Source organism: Salarias fasciatus, chromosome 18, assembly GCF_902148845.1.
Source record: "Salarias fasciatus chromosome 18, fSalaFa1.1, whole genome shotgun sequence".
Taxonomy (NCBI): domain Eukaryota; kingdom Metazoa; phylum Chordata; class Actinopteri; order Blenniiformes; family Blenniidae; genus Salarias; species Salarias fasciatus.
The window spans coordinates 19,224,000-19,248,903 of record NC_043762.1 but is presented as its reverse complement, the minus strand read 5'-3'; the positions used below and the strand labels follow the sequence as shown (position 1 = coordinate 19,248,903).

The 24,904-nt window shown below is 44.9% G+C and overlaps 2 protein-coding genes across 2 annotated transcripts; both read left to right on the top strand.

Moving 5' to 3' along the window:
• The first annotated feature begins 2,940 nt into the window (after positions 1–2,940).
• Positions 2,941–11,633, top strand: sall2 (spalt-like transcription factor 2). Its single transcript, XM_030114735.1, has 4 exons — positions 2,941–3,138; positions 4,841–4,987; positions 6,629–10,476; positions 10,641–11,633. Exons 2-4 carry the CDS (start codon positions 4,912–4,914, stop codon positions 10,950–10,952), a joined length of 4,236 nt encoding a protein of 1,411 aa, XP_029970595.1. The 5' UTR covers positions 2,941–3,138; positions 4,841–4,911; the 3' UTR covers positions 10,953–11,633.
• A 1,021-nt stretch (positions 11,634–12,654) lies between these two features.
• On the top strand, positions 12,655–24,672 carry mmp14b (matrix metallopeptidase 14b (membrane-inserted)). The gene is made up of 10 exons (XM_030115492.1): positions 12,655–13,206; positions 19,664–19,812; positions 19,910–20,032; positions 20,155–20,462; positions 20,921–21,082; positions 21,303–21,463; positions 21,550–21,688; positions 21,776–21,926; positions 22,802–22,917; positions 23,018–24,672. The coding sequence occupies exons 1-10, from the start codon at positions 13,105–13,107 to the stop codon at positions 23,536–23,538; spliced, it is 1,932 nt and encodes a 643-aa protein (XP_029971352.1). The 5' UTR covers positions 12,655–13,104; the 3' UTR covers positions 23,539–24,672.
• The last annotated feature ends 232 nt before the right edge of the window (positions 24,673–24,904 follow it).

Here is a 24,904-nt window from a genome sequence, read left to right as displayed (position 1 = left end):
TTCACTAATGACTCTGTCGGGATCTGACAGGCCGCATTATTCTTGTTTGCTTTGGTTCGGATGTCATAAAAGGAGACAGATTCGACAGAATGTGAATGAAACAATGAGTCGAGCTCACAATATGACTGGATTTGTGTAAAGGGGGTTAAATTCTGGAAGCAAAGAGAGCTATTACACAATATAATAAAGTCAAGTTGTGGTCCGAAAGTGAATTAATTCAGTATTTCTGTGGTTCCGGCAATTGTTTCTGTCATATACATGTAGCTGTCTGCAGGATACCATAGATGCTTTGCAAAGCAAAAAGTGGCGAAGGTTGCCAGCACAGACACAGATGATGTTTGCAAGTACAGTAATGCACGGAGTGAAATTTTACAAGTATGTCTTTATCATGCTCTCTGATGAAACTGAGCATGCTTTGTCAATATTGGACACCTGGCGATGGAAAACAGTGTGAGTGAGCCTACAACAAGGGGCACAGCCATATTGTTAAAACGAGTATTTTACCCTTGAGGAACCTGCTGAAAATGCACACACACTTTATTCTAATGGGATGACAGACTGTTTCAAGCTTGAACAAAACCCTGAAATCTGTTGGGATTGCTCCACCTACCTGCATGCACTAAAGAATTAAAAAACCGTGTATTTCTCATGATGGATTCCATTTACATATGAATCACAGCTTATCATGACGAGACTTACCGAATCGAATCTTACAGCCTTTCATCAGAGACTGAATAAAGTGGACTGATGGATTCACTCCTTTTGGTTGAAATGTATTGTCATCTGCCTTGGGTTTATGTGTTTTCATCTGTTCTGCTATTTCCTAATTGTTTTCCTAAATGTTTTCACCCTCTCAATACACCCCAAAGAGCTCATCCTAATAGATAACTGGTTAAAAAAAAAAAGAAAGAAAAGGTTTTCTTGATCCGCTTCAGACTAACGGCCACTCTTATCTGACATATTTCACCTTTTCATCTTCTTTCTGGAAGATCTCTTCAAAGGAGTGCACTTCAGAGTAATATTTCACTGTATGTACCTACATATGGAATATAAAACAAGAAACCGGAGGGCTTGTGGGGAAGCCCCTGTGACCGGTCTGGTTTCCCTTAATAGATTTCTTCCTTCTTCACAGAAATGTGACACTTCTCTGTCTGATGACCCGAGTTCTGTGCTACTGATATAATGTTTAATATATATTTTCATTTCGCGAGACATCAGGGAAATAGTGGAAGTATTTCCATGTAGTGAAAACCTCACTTATGAAGCTCAGAGAGTTTCATCAGAAGCTCGCACTTCACACACAGAGAGAGAGATGGTGTTATGATTAATTTAATAAGCAGGTCAAAAATGGACCTGCACCAAAGGAGCCGAGTTTCTCTTTCCATCACACCCCTTTAACACATTATGTGTGAAACAGAAAACGTCGTCGTGTAGCTGTTAGCATCCCCTCTTCATTTGCTATGTTTATCCTACTCTGAATATTTAAAAATATGTGCATTATCAAGCCTGATAATGTACATTCTAATGTAAATGCTTCTGGGATGTGTTACCATATGTGGTGCCAAAGCTTATTGCAAGGTGTCTGTGATGCTCGGCTGTGAGAGACCTCTAGTGGCTTTGTGGATGAAAGACAAACTCCAGCACCTGACAGCAACTACATTTGTTAGTGAGGATAACACAACAATCAATACACTGTTAGTCAAAATGAAACCCGTGAGACCGCCTGTTCTACAGAACACCTTTATGTAATCTGAGTTTCTGATTCTGAAACTGATTCCCACAAGGGTCAACCTCAAACAGAAGATGTTTGGCGTGGAGAGAGAAGATTGGTCTCAACCCTCAGCTGCCTATCCCATTATGGCACGCTTGTAAAAAAAAATAAGTAAATAAATAAATAAAAGTGTCAAGATTTAAGAGAGAACCCATCAGTCTTTGGTACAGGATTTATCAACAGGACGTGTATATGACGAAAGAAATAAATAATCTGCAAAACACAAAATCTTTTTTTGTGCCTTCAATATATTGCATGGTAATATTATGTCAAATACTTGTTTATTTTGTTGTACCTCGTAATTTTAGAAGAAATTGGAAAAGATCAGTGATATGCATATTATTACATGGTTTTGCTTTTAAGTCGGAGTTAAATTACCAAATTGAAGAAAAGTGAAAGTACTCAGAACTAATCTGTCTGTGAACCTTAGTTTTACCCCTTCCTATTCAGGACAGTAATATGTACTAATAGTGAAAATTATTTAGTGGATTCAATTGATTTAAATGTTTATTAGTCGTCAAATGTTCATCCTGAGGAGTGAATGATGCACTAAAGAAGATTGTAATTGAAAATCATTGTCAAGAAGGTCAACAAATTCAACACAACCCTTAAACGAAATGCGAGAACTGTGATTTTTTTTAATGAGGGCAATAATTTGCTGATGCAAATCTGTAAATGGCAGTCAGCTTGATTTATCAAAAGGTGTTCGTGTGTAGTGTGTGTGTGTGTGTGTGTGTGTGTGTGTGTGTGTGTGTTCCCTGGCCTGCACTCCTATGTGACATGCACACTGAAAGCCAGTGTGGAGGTAACCGTGGTCACTGTTTCCCTGAGGACCGTCTGGCGGGCGAGGGCCATTAATTATAAGAGACAGGGAGACAGACAGAGAGGCAGCTCCGCAGACAGACGGACGGACGGACAGACAGACAGACAGACAGACAATACCGCAGCGAGCGCAGACGGGCCGGACAGGAGCAGGCCCGACAAATACAAAGAGAGGAGGAAGAGCGGCACGTACGTCCGGGGAAGAAATAATCCTCCTCCGTGAAGCGGCTACATCTGCCCGCTGCGCCGCCCCGCAGCCCGAGCCCGTAAACACGCGCACACATAATAACCCTTTGTCACAAGAGGGAGAGAGGGAGAAAAAAAAAGAAAGAGAAGAAAAAGAAAGAAAACGCGATTTGCGACGGAGATAAATAATTGAAAAAATGCGGCTGTCCGATTGCGCATCCCTGGGAGTGAATAGGGAAATGCTGCGCCAGTGTCCCGGCTGAGAGACGGAGCCGATCCTGCCCAGCGCGAGCTCCGAGCCTCCGCGCCCCCCTCCTGTCATCTCACAATATCTGCCAAATATCGTCGTTTCAAACATGGTAAGTTCATTTTCTGCTCTTTTCCGAAGCGTTGTGTCGGCGACGAGCGGCCTGTGGGGGAAATGCACATCCGGGACTGTATTTTTCGGAGAAGTCATAATATTTTATGAATCATAACTTGTTATGATGTGGGGGAGCGCGCGTGGCGTGCAACAGGTCGCCGTACAGTAGCGGGGACGCGCATCTCACAGCCGCTTTTTGCGCTTGTTTCCAAACATCGGCGCAAAGAAACATGGAGCCGCCGTAGACGCCGTCAAATTGGCAAGATGGCACGAAAAAAAAACGAGAATGCCTTGTTGGCACGAACGACTTCTGCCGAAAAGACATGATATGATCTGTTTTGACCGTTTGACAACTGTGGGAGTTATGACTTCTTTTTTCTTAGTCGGAACATTATCGATGGAATCTCGACGCGCAGGTTATAAACAGACTCGTGATTTAATTTTTAATCATCTTATCGGTCACGGAGCAGTCTGCTTTGAAGAGACATAAGTATCTTTTAACATAAAGGGGCTCATTTACAGAATATTGTCCTGTGTTAAACTGTCTATTGGTGTCTATAAAATCAACTGACGACTTTCTGTCCAACAAAGGAACATAATTATTCTATCAATGCACATTCGGTTTATCATCTAATTTAATTCCTTGTTTGGTCTGATCGGATGATTCCGACTTTATATCAAACGTTTGGTGTTTTTATTATTCCGTCCAAGCCCCTGGGAGACAGAGACACAAGAGGTGGAGGGGGTTTTGTGAGGCTGTCACACAGGGCCCGGGTGAAAAATGATTTTTCTCCCCTCGCTCAGTCCGGCTGTGTCTTTCTCTCACTACCTAACTCCACGTGGTGTTAGCAGTCGGGATGCGGGTGAAAAAGGGAGGCATTGTGCCTCCAGTCAGTGGCCTTGTGTGCTGGAGAGGCTCTGAGAGGGTGATGTTCACTCAGCTGTGCTTTCTCAACGCCATTGTTGCAAATTCCACCTCATTTCGGCAGCTCTGTTTACTGAGAGCGCGCGCACACACACTCACACGCACACGCAGGAGCGGGAGCAACGTAACCCCCTCCTCATCCTTCCCCCACCCCCCCACCCCCAGGCTCGTGCATGGACGCGCACGGCCGCACGCACACCTTCAGTAGGCTTCAAAGGGCAATGTGCTGGACAGGTTGCCCGGTGAAGCGATGTTTGATTTCATATCAAGTTATTTTTTTTCTTGGATTTTTGCTCCCACCTGTGTCCAGCCAGTCCTTCCTTCAGGCACACAAAAAGACACAAGAAGGAAGTTTGGATATTACAAAAGGCCACGCCGTAATAATGAACTCCAGCGTCAATGTAGGGTTTCCTAAAAAGAGCCAGTGGACTCTTGGCTGAAAAGACGGGGTGTTCACTCGCCATTTGAATGCAAAGTAGTGGATGAACAAGTGAGCTGTGTGCATGTGTGTGTGTGTGTGTGTGTGTGTGTGTGTGTGCAGAGGAGAAGGAGGGCCAACGGTGAGTTTTGAGAAAAGGAGACTTGTTGAGAGAAACTGTCACACATGCTTCTTTTGGCTCTTCAGCGGTGCTTTTCTAACTGTCCGTGCCACAATGCCACCAACGTGGACCTGCCGTACGATCGACCCGGATTATCCAGTGTCACATTTTTGGAAATGATACTTTAGACTGTCCTTTTTAAAGATTTAAGTAATTTAGTTACCTGCTTTTTCCAGCGCGCAGGGAGACAGAATAAAAGTTGTGTCTAGGCCAGTGCGCCCCTGCGTCGGTCCCAGCCTGCAGAAGCATGTCCCGTCGGAAACAGAAACGACCTCAGCAGCTTATGAGCACGACCCTCGATGCCTGTGGGAAACTTGAGCATGGTGAGACATGGACTGTGTATCAAAAGGCACTAGATCCACACCTAAGAGAGAGCTTACCGATATCCAGCATGCAGAGACTGCTAATCGGGTGTGCAGTTAGTCATTTCCTGTCACATTTGAAACGAAGAAGTCTTTTCTAATCTACTTAGGTTTAGTCTTGTATTAAAGTTTGCTGATTTCAGCTTTAATCCTAAGTTAGAAATTGGAAGTACATAACTTTATTTAAAAGCTGAGTTGTTATTTAGTCAGTATGCACCATTCAAGTGAAAGCAGAGAGGCTTGTGCTAGCTTTGTTTCATTGTGCTGTTGCAGGCTTTATCTGCCTCCGTTGCCCTATAAAACCCAAGTATCTTCACTCCCTCCCCCTTACTGCCAGGTTCAAAGACACGGACCACCCAGAATTCAGGGACGTACAGTAAATCTACACTGTATATATTGGTGAAAAACAATGTATGGCAAATTTTAAAATGCGTTTAAACAAATGCCAGATACGGGTTTTGGTGGAAGAAAAGAGACGAGCCACAGAAGGTCAAGTAAAAGGAAACTTTGTGAGTCACTGTATAAGGTGTTCTTACTGCAATAGTATTAGAGCCCATTGTCCTCCTTCAGCTTTGTTGCCAGCCACTGAAGCATGAACATACCCATGAAGAAGTGTGTATGTGTGCACACAGCTGTGTGTTTTTGTCTTTCTGTCCACTCCAGTTACAGGAATAGGGACCACACTGTGCCATAAAACTGTAGGTCCCAAGCAAACGTCAGGAACTTGTAGCCAGACATTTTTGTCTTGCAAAGATTTGGCGTTTTTGTGCTGTTGTGTCGTGCAGGTAAGCTGTGTGTGCTTTGAGAGAGACTTCTCATTATGCTTCTCTTGAGTTAAATTTGTTGATCTGTGAGTTATCATGTCTGTCACTTGGTGATTGTTTCTTTGAACAGAACTTCTCTTCCTCTACCTGCTACCTAAACTGTATCAGGAATAAAACCCTGCTTGTTAAAGGTCAAGTCTGCTGGCTGCTTAGACACTCGGTACAGTGTCCAGTATCCAACTAGCAACCTACTTCCAAGCACCCTGTTGGGCTTCTGATGTTTACGGTTCCTAAAGGCGTAAACAAAATGTATTAAATGGATGAACATACAAAGGAAGAAAGGTATGTGTTGAAATCTGGCCTCGTTTTTATTAAGGTGGAGTGAGGTTAAGTCCATCGTTTGTTGTCTGTGTGTGTGTGTGTGTTTGTGTTCTTCTGCAAGCTGTGTTTTCTTGCAGACCAATGAGACTTGGGTAGATCTGTGTGTGTTTGCATGGTTGATGTGTGTGTGGACACAGTGGAAACTACACTACGGCTGATGACGGGACACAAGGATGGGAAAAATGTAAACAAATGACAAGCTCATGAAAGTAAAACTGAGGGGATAAAGCAGCTCGATTCACAGACTTTGAAATGCAGTATATCATGCATTTTCTTGAAAACAGCTGATTTGTCTCACTGTGGATTTTATGAGTTGTTGAATTCCCTGCCACGTATCTTTTGAATAAATGTTATGAAAAACGGGTCAATTCTGATTTGTGCCTCTATTTTTCCGCTATCTACGCTATCTATTTGTGACATGAATTTAATTGGAAAATTTTTCTTTTGTGTTCTTCAGATAACAACTTGTCAGTGAGGTCGCACTCCTTTCCATTTGTCACGGATTCTCCCTCGCCGTCTCCATCTTCTTCTCCTCGAAGCTCCCGGCCGCCCATTGCTCTTTGTTCATCTTTCAAGGACTCTCAGACATCTTCTCTACCCACCGAGTGTCTATTCCCACCAAGTTCACCAAAACAACCCTCCCAGCAGGCACTCAAAGACCCACAGCCCTCACTGTCACCTGACTTCCCGTTTTCTTTAGTCCCTTCTGAAACACGATATCCGGCTGATTTTCAGTTGCCTGGCTGTAATTCTACATCTTCTGCTTGTGGCCTTATTCACTGGTCCCAAAGCACACACATGGCCTCTCCCAAGCTTGGGCTCTCAGCCACCACCACCTCTTCTTCCTCCTCATCCTCCTCTGCCTCCCTATGTCCTCCACCGCACCCTGGGAGCCCCAGCCGTGTACCGGAGGGCCCCCCTAGTCCCGTTACTCCCACCCCGAGCCCAGGAGTGACATCTGCCTCAGCCGCTCCCTCAAGGACCCAGCTGAGCATTGCCTTGATTCTGGAAGAGCTTCGAGTGTTGCAGCAAAGGCAGATCCACCAGATGCAGATCACCGAGGAGATCTGTAGACAGGTGCTACGTCTTGGTGGAGCCCCATACAGCATAGACGCACCCTCCCAGCATCTACTCCCTCCCCTGCCTCAGCTCTGCCTGGAAGGCAGCAAAAGAGCATCCAGTCCAGTAACCATCCCAACTGTGGCTCAACCTTCCACATCTGTGGCACCTCTCCTGGCGTGCTTCTCCTCCTTGCTCCCCTCTCAGGCAGGTAACAAGTCCACACAGCCGGGCAGTTCCCTGTCACAAATCCTGCAGCCTCACAAGCCACAGATGGAGGGGACGGCTGGGACAGCAGGGACTCACGGTTACCTGAGGGCAAGCTCTCAATCATCAGCATCCTCCACTTCTTCTTCAGCTGCAAACTCCATGGCTTCCTCCAACTACCCACTGGCATTTTCTCTGGCAACCCCCAATCGCTATCTTCATGAGAAATCACCAAATACCACTTCAGTTAGTGCCCACAGTGGCCTAGGCTTCTTAAATCAGTCACTCTCTTCATCCGCATCTAATTTTACAAACTCGCAACATGCTTTCCAGTCCGTCTCAAGCGGTGGCGACTCTTCGTCAGCATCCACTTCCAACATTACCAACCGTCTCCAGCATGCCTGCCGCTTCTGTGGGAAAATCTTCAGCAGCGATTCTGCCCTGCAAATACACCTCCGCTCACACACGGGGGAAAGACCTTACCAGTGTCCAGTGTGTCTCAGCCGGTTCACCACACGGGGCAATCTGAAGGTGCACTTCCTGCGTCACCGTGAACAAAACCCAGAGCTCTCACTTTCACTTCTGCCTCCATCATTGTTTGGGGTTGCATTAGGGGCCACCGGTGGATCAGAGATGGGACAGATTATTAGCAGCACTAGCAACACCACCACAAACATGACACAGAAGAAAAGAAAAATCAAGACAGACGATGAAACATGTGGAGATAATCTGGAGGCCAGTAGTGCCAGTACTGGGCTCTCTCTTGGTTCCTCTGGAGGATCGACTCCTTCCACCCTACCCCTGCCCCCGAGTGTGGATCTGGCTTTGATTTCTCACTCACTCTTGCAGCTCAATAGGGCTGCAGCTGTAGCAGCTGCAGCTTCCATTACTTCTGGCTCATCCCACTCATCCTCTTCCTCTTCATCCTCCACCTCCTCTCTGGCTACCTCTCTCCTCTCAAACCCTTCCCTGTCTTCATCAGCCACAATCACAGGGCTATTCAAAGGTGCTAAGCAGCAGCACTTTGATGAAAACACCCCCCCTCATGCCCCTGTTCTTTCTCCTGCGGCATATTCCCAGCTAGCCCACCTGCCCAAGCTTCTGTTTCCATCGGTCTCCACTTCATCAGCCCCCACTGCACACTCATCCCTTTACAACCACCCAGCATTGGGCTTGCTACGCACCCCACTGCCATCCAATCCAGGCTCACACCAACTTGCATCTTCAAGCCACACCCAACTTTCTTTCCCATTCTCTTCCTTTCCTAAAGCTGGCACAACCAGCACTTCGTCTTCCCTGCCCACCTCCATAGCTACCCCGACTCCTACATCTGAAACCTCTAAGCTGCAGAGGCTGGTGGAGAAGTTAGAGAAGGCGCCTAACCGCTCCTCTTCCCCATGGACTACGTCTTCTATTTCCACTTCCATGCTGGAGATTTTATCGAGCAATACCGCTACCTCCTCAGCAGGCTCTGGCACCAGTGGCTTCACAAATGCCAACACTTCTACCACATACGTCATGGCATCCCCACCCTCCACGAGTCTTGTCAATACTTCAGTCTCAAACTTTACCCGTGAGATGATTGCAGCTCTGGGCATGAGTGCCAACGGTGCAGGTGTCATGGCAGGAGGTATGATACCATCTCTTATGACAGGTCCAGCTGGTAACCTGACACCTAATCAGTGTGGGGTGTGTTTGCGGGTGCTGAGCTGCCCCAGAGCACTCCGGCTGCACCAGGCCACGCACCTCGGAGAGCGTCCCTTTCCATGTAAAATATGTGGGCGATCCTTCTCCACCAAAGGAAGCCTGCGGTCTCATCTTGCCACTCATCATGCCCGACCACCCAATTCACGTGTTCAGAACTCATGCCCACTGTGCCAGCGCAAGTTCACGAATGCCCTAGTGCTTCAGCACCACATCCGAATGCACCTCGGTGGACAGCTGCCTCCAGACGGCACAGAGGACTCTGTCCAGGAAATGCAGGCTGAATCTGGTACCAAACCATTGCTGCAGTCTGAAACACAGTTTGCTGTTCTAAATCCTGCCCAAAGTAAAACACCTCCTCCAGCCAACCTTTCCAAGAGTCCACCTCCAAGTTCTCAAGTTGAACCTACAGTCCCTGTCAGTGATGATGTAAAATCAGTTGAATTTACTAAAAATCCTAGTAAATCTGCAGCCTCCAGCCCTGATCACATTCCCCCCCTGAGCCCGGATCCCTTCATAAATCCCTCCACACAAACTCCACCACCAGGCAGTTCAGACCCTCCAGTTCTCAGTGTCAGTGTCCCTTTGCCAGTCTCACAGGAGAAAAATCAAGCTCCCTTGGCAAGTGAAGACAAACAGGTTCAACCAGAAGTCTCTGACGATGTTAATCTTCCTGAATCTGTCCCTTCACCACTTTCGTCTGTTACAAAAACCACAGTATCCCCCGCTGAGGCAGTGGACTGTGGGGTGGATGAAGCATCCACAGCTACTGACGCCTTCCTTGGCTCTAAATCGAACTTGGAGGATCTTCAAAGCACATCTGCTCTTGGTGATTCCTTTGCTTACACCTGTAACAGTACTGCTTCGAACTCTACCCAGATTCAAGACGTGACTGATGTTAATGCAACACCAGAATTACAATCAGATGCCATCTCCCCAAAGCCGAACTCACCACAACCCATGGACGAAGATAAAGACGGGTCTTCTTTGCCAAAAACACCAAAGCAAGACCAAACAACTGTGCCCGAGCAGGACCCAAAAACGGTGTCCAACTTGGAGACCACTGACACTGCAGTTGCAGAAGTAAAGGCTGGACCCCAGAGAGGAGCCACATTTGTACGGGAGACACGTCACAGCTTTCACTACGGTTCATATGGGAGGGAAGAGCAAGGAGAAGGTGTGAAGATCAGCGGAGTGGGTCAAAGTGAAGGACTGGACGCTTCCATCCCACTGAGTCTCGCTCCAACTCTCCCATCGCCGCTGTCCCGTCCCGAGAAGAAGACCTACTGCTGTGCTGAGTGTGGGAAGGAGTATGCCAGCCGCAGTGGACTGAAGGTTAGAGAAAAACTGTGTTGTAATTTTGATCTGTTGACAGTGCAAATTTTGTAGAACAGTATTGCTTTTGCTGTTCCGCTCATCAGACTGGAACAATTGATTTATGAGGTATTGCTAATTTCTGTTTCTGTGTGTGTGTTTTTTTTTAATCCTATTCACTCCAGGGTCACATGAAACACCATGGTGTGACCACCAAAACATCCCGTCCAGCAGCCCGAAGCAGCCGTTCCTCTGCTGACCAAGCTCAGTCCTCCACGTCGATGACTTCCCTGAACATTCCTGCCACCAGGAGCTCAGCGGGTTTCTGGAACCAGTACCAAGCCTTCCTGAACACCAGCAACGAGCCGACGGAGGAACACGCTGCTGCCGGCCGGGGAGAAAATGAGCCGGCCCGGTCATCAAAATCACCTGCTCGATCTCAGATGGATCCAAGAACATCTGGAGAAGCTGGAGAGGAGTCAAGTGAGGGGTCATAACTTGAGTCAGAGAATATCTGACTAGAAAATGTCCCGGTGTTTTTAATTGTTTATCCTCTGGTGAAACGGCATCAAAATTTCCATAGTACTGCTTCCTTAACATATTTCAGGTAGCTTGTTGGCTTAATAGTCAGAGTTCTATGTTTGTTTGTGAAAGTTGTGTGTCAATCAGCTTGGTCCTGTTGTGTGAAAAACAAAAACAAAACAACAAAAAAAAAATTGTATAAATAAAGACTTAAAAAAATCTTCCAGGAGTAACAAATTAAGTCCAGTTTTTGCTGGATTTGATTAAAAAGTGACATTATATTCATCTGTTTTTGACATTAAGAAGCACATTCTGACAAAGAATTCCTGTTTGGATATGAGGAAAATAAGTATCAATATTTCATACCCAACGTTAATATAATGATTGACAGTATTTCTTTTTACATAATATCATCTAGATATCTGAAATTGATCAGAATCACCATAGAAAATACAAAGACAAGTTGTTTCAGTCATAATATTTTGTGCTCTTGTGCCATACATCAAATCTCATTCAAGTGGCACCAAAGGAGACTTAATCAAACCACAAGAGGTTATTTTGACACACGCGACCCCCTGAGTCTGCTTCATATCTACTGATGACTGAAATGAATGAGGACATTAGGAAAGCACAAATAAATCTTGCTTTGCTGGAGTGAAAAAAAAAAAGTTAACAATATGAATGTTTTACAATAAGGGATATTCTTATGGTCCCACTTTGTGGATTTAAAACCTACATGTTCATCTCATTGTGATTTAATTTTTACAATATTGTCCTGTCGAACCAGACGCACACCGGCGGTGTTTGTGAGCCCGATCGGGGCGTAATCTGTTCTGTGATCTCTGCCCTGCAGCATTGTGAATATTATGATTGTTGTTTGGTCTCAAAAGTAATATCTGTAACTTCTTTTTCAGTTACTAAAGATACTAAAACTATTACGTTTATCTGTATAAATATCTGAAGTGTATTGTGTTGTAAGCTGTAATTTCAAAATCTTCAAATAAAATAATTAAAAAAAACTTGCTATCTTTATTTTATTCCATTAAAATATTGCAACAACTCACTTCTCAATAACACAGGATATCTAACATGACATCAGTTGTTTATCTGCTACTTCGTGCAAAGAAAACAGAACCTCTGTTGAGTTTTATCAAAGGACTGAGAAAAAAAAGATATTTGTCATGGTTTGTGAGTAGGTTTGTAAGATTAGTGTCTCAAACCTTTGTAACTAAATTATTATAAAAATCCATTTTTTGCAGTTCCACAGTGACAAGACCGATTTGATTCACTGGATGGACAGTGAGACGTGTCTGGTTAAATGTGTGTCAAGTGCACGTTAGAGGGCGCAATTCCCCCTTTTAAGTCAAATTTCAGGTTTACAGTGCATCAGTCTACATAAGAAAAGAATCTCTCTCACACACACGCACACACACACACACACACACACACTTCAACTTCAGCAGTTAGTTTTGCCGCTTTGCGTCATTTGTGCAAATGTAAAAGTTGTGTGCATTTCAGGGCGCTTTTAGAGATTTAATCAGAGCCACGGGGTAAATAAAGAAGATCCAATAGTTCTAAGTCCAGTGCCAGGGTCACCAGGTTGATTCCAGCCCTCCGCGCTGAGGGGCGGGCTGATGGAGGAAGGGGATGGTTTACATACAACCCTCCACTTTCCAGCTGGATGTCTCTCGGGAGTATCAAACTACCACGTCTGCAGAGAGGAGAGAGGGGATGAGGAGAAGGGAGCAAAATAAACCGACCGTAGGGTAGACGAGAGAGGACAGGAGGAGTGAGGACCGGCCGGGACGACTGGGGCAAGTCCGCCATCTGAATTTGGACTTAAATTACGCACGGGCCCATCTCAGACTTCCTGCTCCCAGCAAGTACAAGAAGAATGCACAAACAAGACAAATAGCTCTGATGGTTTAGGAAACTTAGGGCGAAGTTGCAGAGACGCACAGAGAAGCTCACGTCTTGGCACTTTGCGCAAAAAAGGCGCGCATGGATGTTTCTCCTCGTCCACAGATCATGTTCTGACAAGAAGTTCAGATAAGAGTGGGAGAACCGTTTTGAGGGAGAGCGATCCGGTTTTTATATCTTTTTTTTTATTTTTTTGACAATCGAGTGATGATGGCACCAGAGCTGAAGCCGCTGGTCCGACTGCTGCTGCTGGCGGTGGTGTGGGAGCTGAGCGCGCAGGGAGCGACGGAGCGACAGATCAACCCAGAGGTGAAGGAGGGGGGGAAGCGGGGAAGGAGGGATCCGAGGGCCGAGAAAAGCTGCAAAGTGCTGTTTAAAACCCAGGAAAGCTTAATGCATGCTACAAAGATAAGAAATGGCAGGAGGTGATTGAAAACAAGCTTAAATTATGTTAGATGCATGATATAAATCTGGATTTGTAGATTAAAGCAAAACAGCTGACAATGGAAAAAGTTCGAAATAGAAAGCAAGTTAAGATTAAATTTAGTATTGCATACTGTATATATAAGGCAGGGGCGCGGGGAGGATTTGACCCTGGGTTAGAGGAAGCAGCCCATAATGATGATAGTGCTCATGGAAGCAGATAAATGCTGAGAAGGCAAAAGCAGCAGAGTAATGATAATCTGATTGTATTGTTATTAGATACACACAGTGCTTTTGTGGTGATGGATGAAAAGGTTGAGATTTGTGGGTAGGGTAACATTCAAAGGGATGGAAAGATGTAATTATTGACATCTGTCCTGAGTTATAACTCTGCAGCAGTCAGACTTGGGGGAGATGTTTTTTTTTTTTTTTTTTTTTTTTTTTTTTTTTACACAGCTGCATCATCTGAACTTTGCTCAGATGTGGGAGAAAAAACACCACATATGAGTCCCTAAGGACTTCCAGTATCTCTTTTTTTGTGTGCTGTGTTAACTCATGTCTGCTCTGAGCTTCTCTGCCATGTTCAGATCTTAAATGTCCAAATAGAGACAATTCTGAGCAGTCAGAAGCATCAGGAAATGACTTTATACCGACACTCCTACATACCTGTTTCCTTTAGTATCATCAGTTCATGTGTGTGCGTGTGTGTGTGTGTTTGAGTTTCTTTGAAGCACAAATCCATGAGGCCCATCCTCTCAGCTCCACATATTTTTCCCAGTATTTAAAGCTGAGATGTGGGTTTGGGGGTAAGGTTACATTTAGATTGAAGTTACAGTCAGGAATTATGGTATTTATTACGTTAATGAGAAAAACCCAGCAATCAGAGCTGCAGGTCCGTGCGTGTGAGGAAAGTCTTCATGAGATCAGAGTATCCTGAACTGCGTCGGGTCATGCAGTGGCGCCCGAAGTCTTTCTGATCACTCCATCCTACATATGGCCAGAAGAATTAAAACTCCAGCTGCGTCAGTGGAAAAAAGTGGAGTTGTGTTACTTCAGTGACCTACATTCGACTGCAGACTTTCAAGTGAAATGTAAACAGAGTATCAACCTCTTCTTTAAGTGAAATAACTTTGCATTTCACAGCAAAACTAAACAGAGGAGGATAAAATATGAAAGTAGTACTCTTGGGATGGGTGTTGCTATTAACTTCAGTTTTAGTAAGAAGGAAGAAATTATGCCAAATAATGGAAAAGGTATGTTAAAGGCAACAAAACAGAACAGAACCGAAGCTGACATGGATAGGGTTTCAATACAACTTCCAAAACAAAAGCTGAAATGGCTGAAACAAAGAAAACATTCTGATGATGAAATCCAGATCTGGAACTTTTGGATGACTGTCAACTCTCCTCCTGACATTTTAGCCTCAGAGACATTTTTCCTTTTCCTCTGTATTTCCTTTTCAATCATGACATGACTTGAATCTTGAAATTAGAAAATGGAAATGAAATGTCGTTCATAGATTTGTTTTTCCATTAATGTGACTTTTAAAAACACATTCAAATGATGGCATTCACTGGAGACCACAAATCAGATGAAACAGAACAGATGTAGCAATTAAAGTAATTATATTTAAACTCTTTATCTATTTTGTAAACAGTTTGAGTCATATGAAAAGTTTTTTTTTTTACCCCAGCACCAGTTCATGAGGTGCTGAGGATCGCATGATCAAACCCACAAGTTCACTTTCGAGTGGGACGTTTGCATTTTTAATCACCCCGAAGGCTTAATGAGGTCTGTGGCTGCGTGTCGGCGAAGTGGTCCCCCCTTCCGGCGAGATAAACATCTGGAGGTTGTGCGGACGCACCAGTCATTTCCTGTGGTCTGCTGCAGGAAGTGGGCTGCTTCACCACTTTAACACCCCTGCCGTGTCAGCAAACACCTGCGTACAACACACAAACATACACACACACGCACAGACGTCATCCTCCATGTGGACACATATCTCCTCAAATACAAAGAAATGTCTCCGCGCTGAAGTCACTGACTACAGCAAAGGAGGATAAATGGCCGTGAAAAGAGATGATGAAAGCCAGTGAGATAGGACCGCCGAGGACAGTGGGGAATCTGTTTCACACCAGAAAGGACGGCATTGTGGCAACGGGGCTGATGCAACCTCAGGGGGGAAAAGGACGGATAATGAAGCAGTCATCCAGTTTAATAGGACAGGATGTAAATCACATTTGTCACGCAGACGTCCTGTATGAAAAACGCTATATGTGTCATTCTCTCAACACTTTGGACAGTGACAAATTATGTTTGGCAGGATGAGGGAACTGGAAGCTATTTATTGGCTTGTTTTAAGGGCGTGCATCACTGTTGACTGCAGCAGCATGTTTTTGTTGGTGGGATGCAGTTTGAAAAAAGTACAAAACTAAGCATGTTAAAATGCAAAGCTCTCATGTTTTTATGCTAAAAAGAATCAAATTATTTTTAAGCCCTATTCATTTGTCATTTAGAGGAAGAATCAAAGGTCAAAGGAGGAGCCTGCTGTTGTTTTTAGAGCAAATCATTGTAATGATCACAAGTAGGTGGCCTAAAGGCTGCTTCCTCAAGGAAAGGGGTTGTAACAGCAAATACGGTTTTACTCATTACCTCGTTTTGTGTTTATAAAGGAAATGTAAAATGAGCCAGAATTTAGTAAAGTCTCTTCGACCAAATCCTGAAACTGCAGTTCAGTCAGGACTGACTTACAGCTCAAATGACTTTGGCGGGTAGCGGTATTTTTCCACTCCTGTGTCACCTGGGCTTGCCGGCGTTGGCTGCAGTTGGTTTATTAGAAAGCAGATGGAGGATTACACACTCTGAGAGCGATCCACACGTGTTGCTGAGGGGCTTCTGGCCAGAGAGGCAGAAGAAGGTCATATGGACGTCCCCCTGAATGTGTGTCAACACCAAGCCAACAGCGAAACACCAGAAAGACTTCAAAAGAAAAGTATCACAGTGACTACAGCTTCCCACACAGCCTCCATGACACACAGAATCAGACACTGGAAGCCAATAATGAGCCGTTTGGAGTCCAGTGGGAGTTATAATTTCATAAGTTTGTGACATGGCCCATAACACTAACTCTGTGGACAAAGTGAGTTGGACGTGTAAGGAGGAGCTCTGAGTGTGCATGTGTGTGTGTGTGTGTGTGCGCGCGCTGTATACCCTGCATGCTTCAGTTGGACTCCCATCACCGTTGACCGGTTTCTTTCCATTGGCCGACATCAAATGGAACAACTGAGTCACTGTCCTTTATTCTCCTTTTCTCATCCTATGCAAAGCGAACGCCCTGCCTAGTGACATCCATAACATTTATTGTTTGAGTTTTGGAGGTCGTCCATGAGAAAAACGAAAGAAAGAAAGAAAGAAAAAAAGCATGTGTGTGTGAGGAAGGACCAGGGTTTAACACAGCACAAGCTTCAGGGAGTTTCTCACTAATGGAGCAGTTAATACAGATAGTGAGACTTTGGAAGACAAACATCGAGTGTGTTGCTTTACTGCCTGTAAATAAATTCATCACACCAAAAACAATAAGATCAACAGAGAAAAATGAACATTCTAATACACAGGTAAAGAGTTTAGTGTCCAGGCAGGCATTTCAGTCACGTGGTTTGTTTTATATTTATAAAATATAATTAAGACATAAAAGGAAATAATAATTATTGAAAAAAATAGTTGCACCCTGAGAGAAATGGTGTCCAATCAACACCATTGCTAAGTAATGAGTGAAACTATTCAGGAAGAGTTGGGCTCCCTGTTAAATGATGACAAAAAATACTTTCCACAGTCAAGGACTCCAAACTGTTTTCCACTCTTCCACAAGTTGTGGTTTAATAAATCAGACACTGATGGTGCAACACACTAATGGATCTCTCAACATGAGCTTTTTTTTTCTGATCGAAACTATTTTGTGGTTGTCAGCTGGGACTGAGCTGGAAAACTGGTCTGAGCAACTGTTATTGGTGAAAATAACTTTCTGAAAGAAATGCAAATGACTCGAGTTGACTGTGTTGAATTTGGTGCTGTATAAATAAAACAGAAATGAATTTAAATAGATGGAATAATGCAAGTGCATTTTAGAAGGCCAACCAAGGCTCCACATCAAAAGACAGCGTCCACCTGGACTGTCACCTCCAGTCGGGCCACTTCCTCATCCTGCTGCTCCGTTAGTTCCCCGACACATTAGCGTGGTCAAAAATAGTCCGCTGAGATGGTGAATGGAACTTTGTCAAGTCACCTGAGAGACTCGAGAATGAGGTGTGGAAGTCTTAAAGTTTAAACAAGTGTTCAGTGTCATTCAACAGCGGCCTTTTGACTGAGCTGCGGGGGGAAAAAAGAGGAAAACTGAGATATAAGCTTTCAAACTGGGTCCAATCAGGCCTGAAAAAGTCTTTTTCCTGCATACATGCTGTGTATTGTCCAGTTCTGGGCAGTCTGAAGTTTGCTTTTGGCTCCAATTCGAAGGAAAACCCCCGTATCCATGAACAAGCATAAACACTGGAAGTACAAATACGACTCGTACTTACAACTTTCAGATACAACTGACCTTCATCAGCACCTCTTCTGTGCTCAAACTGTTGTACAGTAACAGTGTCTAACAGTGAGTCTTTATGTGTCCACGGGAGCGCCATGTGTGAGTCAGGACCAGAAAGGGCTCATTCAGGGGGGGGAAGTCTCAACAGCGAGACCTTCGGAGAGACAGCGAGGGAGAGATCAGACCTTCGAGGGTCTCCGAAGCTGCCGTTCAGCTCCTGACTCACCCCCTCCAAGCCGGATGAGCATCAAGGACGTTAACACAACTAAACAAAGGCATTCAGGCTGACAGAGACACAGGCAGAGAATCCTTGTCAGCACGGACATTTCTTGGAGATTTTAAGTGGAAAATGCTGAAACTGTTAAAGTAGTTTCTGCCTTGTCGTATTCAACAGCCATTAGCAGCAGATCGGCTGTACACGGCAATAATTGAGCAGCTCAGGGTGCGGTTGCTCATGAGTCTTTACCCTTAAGTCTCTGGGTTTTCCATAAGAGAGAGGGATGAGGGAGAGGAGAAGGGGTGGAGTGAAGAGGCGAGGACAGAGACATGAACGTGGGGGAAGAGTTTGACTTTGAGGTTTGGATGCCACTCGCAAGAAATTCCCAGTAAAATTACTGACTGACGCTGCTGCTCGACTCAAGACATCGGCTGAGGTTGCCCAAGGCCTGAGTCTCACCCTTGGCCACTCCCAATCTTTTTTTTTTTCCTCTCTTTCTCGATCCTTTACTCTGCACATTCACCTACAGTGCCTGTATGGGGTTTTCCCCTCTCCAAACACATTTAAAACAAATGATCCATCATGTTCAGCTCATGTAGTCGAGCTTTATCTCCAAGATCTCCTCTGATCAGTCCAGCTACACAGTAAATCCAAACCATAAAACACTTGCGAAGCACACAAAGTAACTGTGTAGAGCAGAATATCAAAGTGCTCTTGGTTTTCTCTTGACTCACAAAAGGCTTAGTGTTATTTTTCAGAAGGGGAATGGGTTGAGGAGAAGCTGTGTGGGAGAGGTGCAGAGCGAAGCCGCTGGCGTCGGTCCAGATGTCAGACCAGTACCGCAGTGAAATGGGTTTCCAGGGGAAAGTAAGGTCAGGCCTAACTGAGGCCGAGAAGACCGGAGCGCAGCAGAACTCAGTGACCGTGGTAGAGCATGCTGCAAACGGATATTTACAGAATGCTTTCATGTGCATTTGTCTTTTTTTACAAACTCTGGAGCTTTAGTTGTGGCGGCTTCAGTCTGTGTTTGCCTCAGAGAAACGTCAGCAGAGCAAACGGAATTAATCTTTACCTCCGGAGGGAATTTCCACGTCCAGTTTCGATCTCACGGGGTTGTTGTTGAAACCTGAAATGTCCCCGTTTGAAGCACAAGGTCAGCAGTGCTCTTTAAACACGACCCACAGAGTCCCACGCGCCTTCTGGAGCATCCAGCGTCGATGGGAGAATAGCATTCGGATTTAGTCATTAAATGGAGACGGGCCAGGTGGTGTGAGGCCGACGTTACTCCTGCTGGCTTCAACAAACCAAAACACAGAGCAGTTTTTCAGGGGCTTTTTTTTTTTTTTTTTGCTGTCGGCCAGGAATGTGTTTTTGTGGAGTCGCTTAAGAAAATACATCCCGAACCTGTAATCCCTGCGACTGATTGTCAACATTATACCAAGTAGTTCCTGTTGCCCTGCTGCGAAAACAAATCTCAGTCGGCACGTGAAGTGTTTTGATGTCTGTTTCTGATTGTTTCTCTGGTTTGTTTTCTTCCGCTGTTGCAGTCGTGGCTGCAGCAGTACGGCTACCTGCCCCCGGGCGACTTGAGGACCCACACGCTCCGCTCCCCTCACTCCATCCCCTCGGCCATCGCCGCCATGCAGAGGTTCTACGGACTCACCATCACCGGCACCTTCGATGAGAACACAATTGCGTGAGTGCAGTGAAGCAGCCCAATGAGTGTGCGACAGAATACTCTCAGTGTTTGAAATACTTTGAAGCTGCAGCGAGTCACGTCTTGTGTCTCGCAGGGCCATGAAGCGAGCGCGCTGCGGCGTTCCTGACAAGTTCGGCGCCGAGCTGAAGACCAATCTGAGAAGGAAGCGATACGCCATTCAGGGTCTCAAGTGGAACAAGAATGAAATCACTTTCTCGTAAGTCTCCAAAGCTTTCAGCGGCTTGGTTGGACTGAGAAGACTGAAATTAACTCGCTGTCTTTCATTTCTGCCGCCACCCCTTCTCCACAATTGTGTATACACAATTACACCGTGTTTAGTATACAGAACTACACCCCAAAAGTGGGCGAGTACGAGACCCACGAGGCCATCAGGAAGGCCTTCAAGGTGTGGGAGAGCGTCACGCCGCTCCGCTTCCGGGAAATCCCCTACAGCTACATCAGGGACAAGGTGGAGGAGTTCGCCGACATCATGATCTTCTTCGCCGAGGGTTTCCACGGCGACAGCAGCCCTTTCGACGGCGAAGGGGGCTTCCTGGCACACGCCTATTTCCCCGGTAACGGCATCGGCGGAGACACCCACTTCGATGCGGCCGAGCCGTGGACGATCGGAAACCGGGATCTGTTAGGTGAGGCACTGTGTTCAGGCTAAAACCAACATTTATTAGAGGTCCCTTCTTTAATATATACCTTAGTCATTACCTGAATTGTGATGACGCAAAAATGCTCGAATGTGAAGAGCTACTTTGCATTCCAGTAGTCGAGTGTTTTGCTGGCAGCAGTGAAACCTGAGCAGCAGCAGGCCCGGTCTTGTTTAAGTACACTTGAGTCAGTGAACACCTCTGTGAATACGCTATTACGCTTGTTTTTTTGGAGCACAGCAGACACGCCAGTTTGGCTGTTTTCATTTTAGCACATCTTCACATGACTTTCAGACGATTTTATTTCTCATTCTCTGATTCGTCTGCATGGATTTGAGTCACTTCTAAAATGAGGAAACGGCGATGTCTTCGTCATGCCTCACACCTAGCTCTCATTGATTAAAAAAAGTCACTGAATTTGTTTTGTGGTGTTGTCTTTGTTCCAGGAAATGACGTCTTCCTGGTGGCGGTGCATGAGCTGGGCCATGCTCTGGGTCTTGAGCACTCCAATGATCCCTCGGCCATCATGGCCCCTTTTTACCAGTGGATGGACACAGATAACTTCATCCTTCCTGATGACGACCGCAGAGGCATTCAACAACTATATGGTGTGTTTCTAATTTCCTAAACTATCAATATATTTGTCCTTTTGAAGTATTTCAAGCGTAAATACCAACACAAATTGAAAACAGAAAAATGTGTTTAGTTCAGGTCGGTGTTGCCTTCAGTCAAAATTTCATCCAAAACCGACAACAATCAGTAGAAATAGTGTATTGTGAGTCAAAATTTGCTCAACTAAAGGAATGTCAAATGCCGTTGCACACACAGGGTCTGGATCAGGCCCCCAGCCGCCCCCTGTAACGCCACGTATACCGAACAACAACCCCGATCCCACATACTCACCAGACAAGCCCCGCTTTGGCCCCAACATCTGTGACGGTCACTTCGACACGATTGCAATCCTCAGAGGAGAAATGTTTGTATTCAAGGTAAACGGGTCTTGAAATTGCACAATTTTTTAAATCTATTGTTCATGAATTTTATTGATGAATTCCTCTTCTTTGGTCCCTTTCAGGATAAATGGTTCTGGCGAGTCCGTAACAACCACGTGTTGGACGGCTATCCCATGCCGATCGGTCACTTCTGGAGAGGGTTGCCCACTCATATCAATGCTGCTTTTGAAAGGGAAGATGGAAAATTTGCCTTCTTTAAAGGTGACAATATAACGACAAAAAACATGATTACTGTACTCACAAGCATCTTACAGCTCACTTATGATTTGTCTTTGCCGTTCTCTACAGGGGACAGGTATTGGGTCTTTAGTGAATCTATTCTGGACTCCGGCTATCCCAGGAGTCTTAAAGAAATGGGCACCGGGCTTCCAAAAGATCGGATAGATGCCGCTCTCTTCTACACTCCCACTGGACAGACGTTTTACTTCAGAGCAAACAAGTGAGTCGTCGTCTCTTGGTGTTTGGACCTTAACCCACCAGTGAACTGTGCGGGCTGCTGGAAACTGGTATATCCAAGGGAATCTGCGTAACAACCACTGAAAAATGTTTAAATGTTGAGCATATAAGGTTCAAACAGTCGTGCTCAGTCACCTGCCCTAAATTACAAACCTGCATTCACTCAAATCTTAAAATAAACCCTGAGGAAAATGTGATGCTTTCGAGGGCTTCCCATATTTACTGGAATTATTGGTATGAAAAAGTTGCAGCCAGTCATTATGAAGTTTACACGGCCACCTACTGTAGAGCAAAGCCCAGACGTCTCGTTGTCTGGGTCTTGGTTCACGTAACTCATTCTGCTGTTTTTCTGCAGCAGTAACTATGAGCCTGCGGTCGATTCTGTGGATTGACTGGAGAGAGAGGGGAGTCAGGGGTTAAGAGGAGTCCAAATCTGAAGTTTGTCAGAACATTTTTCACATCCTTCACAGAAGGATCAACTCAAGTGTGAAACAAAATCTTTTAGGTTCAAGTCCAAGTTATTCTGAACGATTTGGACTGCAGCCAGGGTTTTGGAATACTATTAGTCTGGTCAAAGTTATTCATGGATTTTCAGTCTTAAGTAAAGTCTTTTGTCTGTTTATTTTATCTGAACAGCTCTTTGTTTTAACAAATGAAGGGTAAATAATCTTTGAATTCACTCCAGTGGCCTCCAGGATTTGGATCTTGACCTGAGACTTGATAAGCCTGACCCGGACCTTAAGCCCACAGGACTGAAGCTTGAACACTGAAAATCCTTTTAGAAGAAACACACAGTCTCAGCTTCTTCACGGGCCAGTTCTTGGTGGAGACTCAGCTTTTGTTTTTCTTCCTGCACAGGTATTATCGTTTTAACGAAGACTCCCGAACAGTTGACGACGGCTATCCAAAATCAGTCAGCGTCTGGCAGGGCGTGCCTGACAACATCAAGTCAGCCTTCATGAGCAAAGACCAAGGTAGGCGTTAGCTTTTCTTTGACGGATTATTACCAATATTACATATTGTCTTACTTCCAGGAGGATGCAAGTTTCACCTTAACTTTGTTTCACTCCTCAGCTTACACATATTTCTACAAAGCCAATAAGTACTGGAAGTTTAACAACCAGATGATGAGAGTGGAGCCCGGATACCCCAAATCGGCCCTGCGCGACTGGATGGGCTGCCCCAACGAAGACCCCAAGACCGACGGAGGAAGAGGCGGCGGCGGACACGACAAAGACAAGGAGAGGGACAAGGAGAGAGAGAGGGAGCGAGAGAGGGAGAGGGAAAGGGAGAGGGAGCGAGAGAGGGAGAGAGAGAGGGAGAGAGAAAGAGAGAGAGAGCGGGAGAGGGAGAGGGAGGATTATGACAGAACTAGAGACAGAGAGAGAGAGAGGGAGAGGGAGAGAGAGACAGAAGAGGAGGTGGACGTGACCATTATTAAGACAGAGGAAGGCAGCGGAGCCGCGGCGGTGGTCGTGCCACTGTTCCTGTTAGTGTGTGTGATCGCCACGCTGGCCGCCTTGGTGTTTTTCCGTCGGTACGGTACCCCACGCCGACTCCTCTACTGCCAACGATCTCTACTGGACAAGGTTTAGATGAAGGAGGAGCAGGAGAGAGAGAGAGAGGGGGAAGGGAGAACAAAAGAAAGAAAACCTGAAGGAAATATTGCAAACAGATAGCAGAGGGGGGAAAAATAGCAAGGGGAAAAGTGCCAGACTTGCCTTCTAAACATTCGAACCTCTGCCAGATCGTTTTTACATCGTTTCTCAACCACTCAGTCCTTCTGTTTTTTTTTCCTTTTTCTCCCGTCCTGTTTCTACCTCTCTTTTTGTGGTCACTGACGCCAGCTCATTGCTGTTTGTTTTAGCCTTTTTCAAAGTCTTATTTTTAGTTTTTTTTTTCCTGTGGTCAGTGTTTGTGTCCCTGTCGATTTCCACTTTGAATCTGCATTTTCAAAACGCCCATTAAAGCATGTTTCTTCATGTAAGCAAACACCATGTTTGATCGTTCAAACCCCCCTCCCCCCCATTAACTTGCTCACAGTCATTTAAACACACACACACACACACACACACACTCAAAAACCACAAAGACTATGTCATTGTGCTTGTTAATCTTCCAGGAAAGCAACATGTGAGATCCAGCGTGGCCCATAAAAGGGAAAGACAACATTCGCTTCCATCTTTCCAAAGCATGAGATACACTCCTATTAGAGTAAAACCAATAAATGCGACTGTTCGGTGCCTTTTCCTTCGTATTTCAATGTCTTTAGCATTGATGAACATTATAAATGATGTTGTCATTACTATTATGACTATTACTATTGTTGTTGTTCTCTGTGTAAAGAATGTTTTTGTATATTGTCATTAAAAAGTCCTGCTGGACAGTGACATACAGTTTTGAAAGTGGCCTTAATTTTATATGTGGGAACAGTGAATGGGGAAAAAGGGGTTATGTGCTCTTGAAACTTGATTGTTTTTTTTTTATACCTTGAATTCTTTTCAAATGAAAATAAATTGAAGATCTGAAAATGACTCCTTTTTGTCATTGTACTTTTGTACAGCTTCTAAGTCGTGACGCCATGAAATTGGTCAGACGTGCCGAGCAGTCAAGCAACAACGATAATACTAGTGATGATGATAATAACAAGCTATCTTTCTTTGTGAGATTCTGTGTGTATACCTAATCGCTTATATTCTAAAGCTTTCTTATAAAATAAAGTAATTTTAAAAGGCTATTCTGTGCTTTGATTTTGACTTAGTTAACAGAATCCATAATTTCTTTTTTGTCACCTTTCTCCTACCTAACAAAGCATAATCTTCCATTAATACTGGAATACTATTAGTTTTTACTTCTTTCATGAAATCCTCTTACCCTCACTCTGTCCCTTTACCACCTGTATTGATCCCGTCTCCTTTCTGTATGTCTCCCCCGGTATTCCTGGGCCTCCAGGTTTCTTGC

What these genes read in the sequence shown, in the direction of transcription:
- sall2 (XM_030114735.1), top strand. Translation starts at nt 4,912, where the DNA reads ATGTCCCGTCGGAAACAGAAACGACCTCAGCAGCTTATGAGCACGACC. An exon ending in CTGTGGGAAACTTGAGCATG is followed by an intron (nt 4,988 to 6,628) that starts GTGAGACATGGA and finishes TGTGTTCTTCAG; the next exon opens with ATAACAACTTGTCAGTGAGG. An exon ending in CCAGCCGCAGTGGACTGAAG is followed by an intron (nt 10,477 to 10,640) that starts GTTAGAGAAAAA and finishes TATTCACTCCAG; the next exon opens with GGTCACATGAAACACCATGG.
- mmp14b (XM_030115492.1), top strand. Translation starts at nt 13,105, where the DNA reads ATGATGGCACCAGAGCTGAAGCCGCTGGTCCGACTGCTGCTGCTGGCG. An exon ending in CGGAAACCGGGATCTGTTAG is followed by an intron (nt 20,463 to 20,920) that starts GTGAGGCACTGT and finishes TCTTTGTTCCAG; the next exon opens with GAAATGACGTCTTCCTGGTG. An exon ending in AGGCATTCAACAACTATATG is followed by an intron (nt 21,083 to 21,302) that starts GTGTGTTTCTAA and finishes TTGCACACACAG; the next exon opens with GGTCTGGATCAGGCCCCCAG.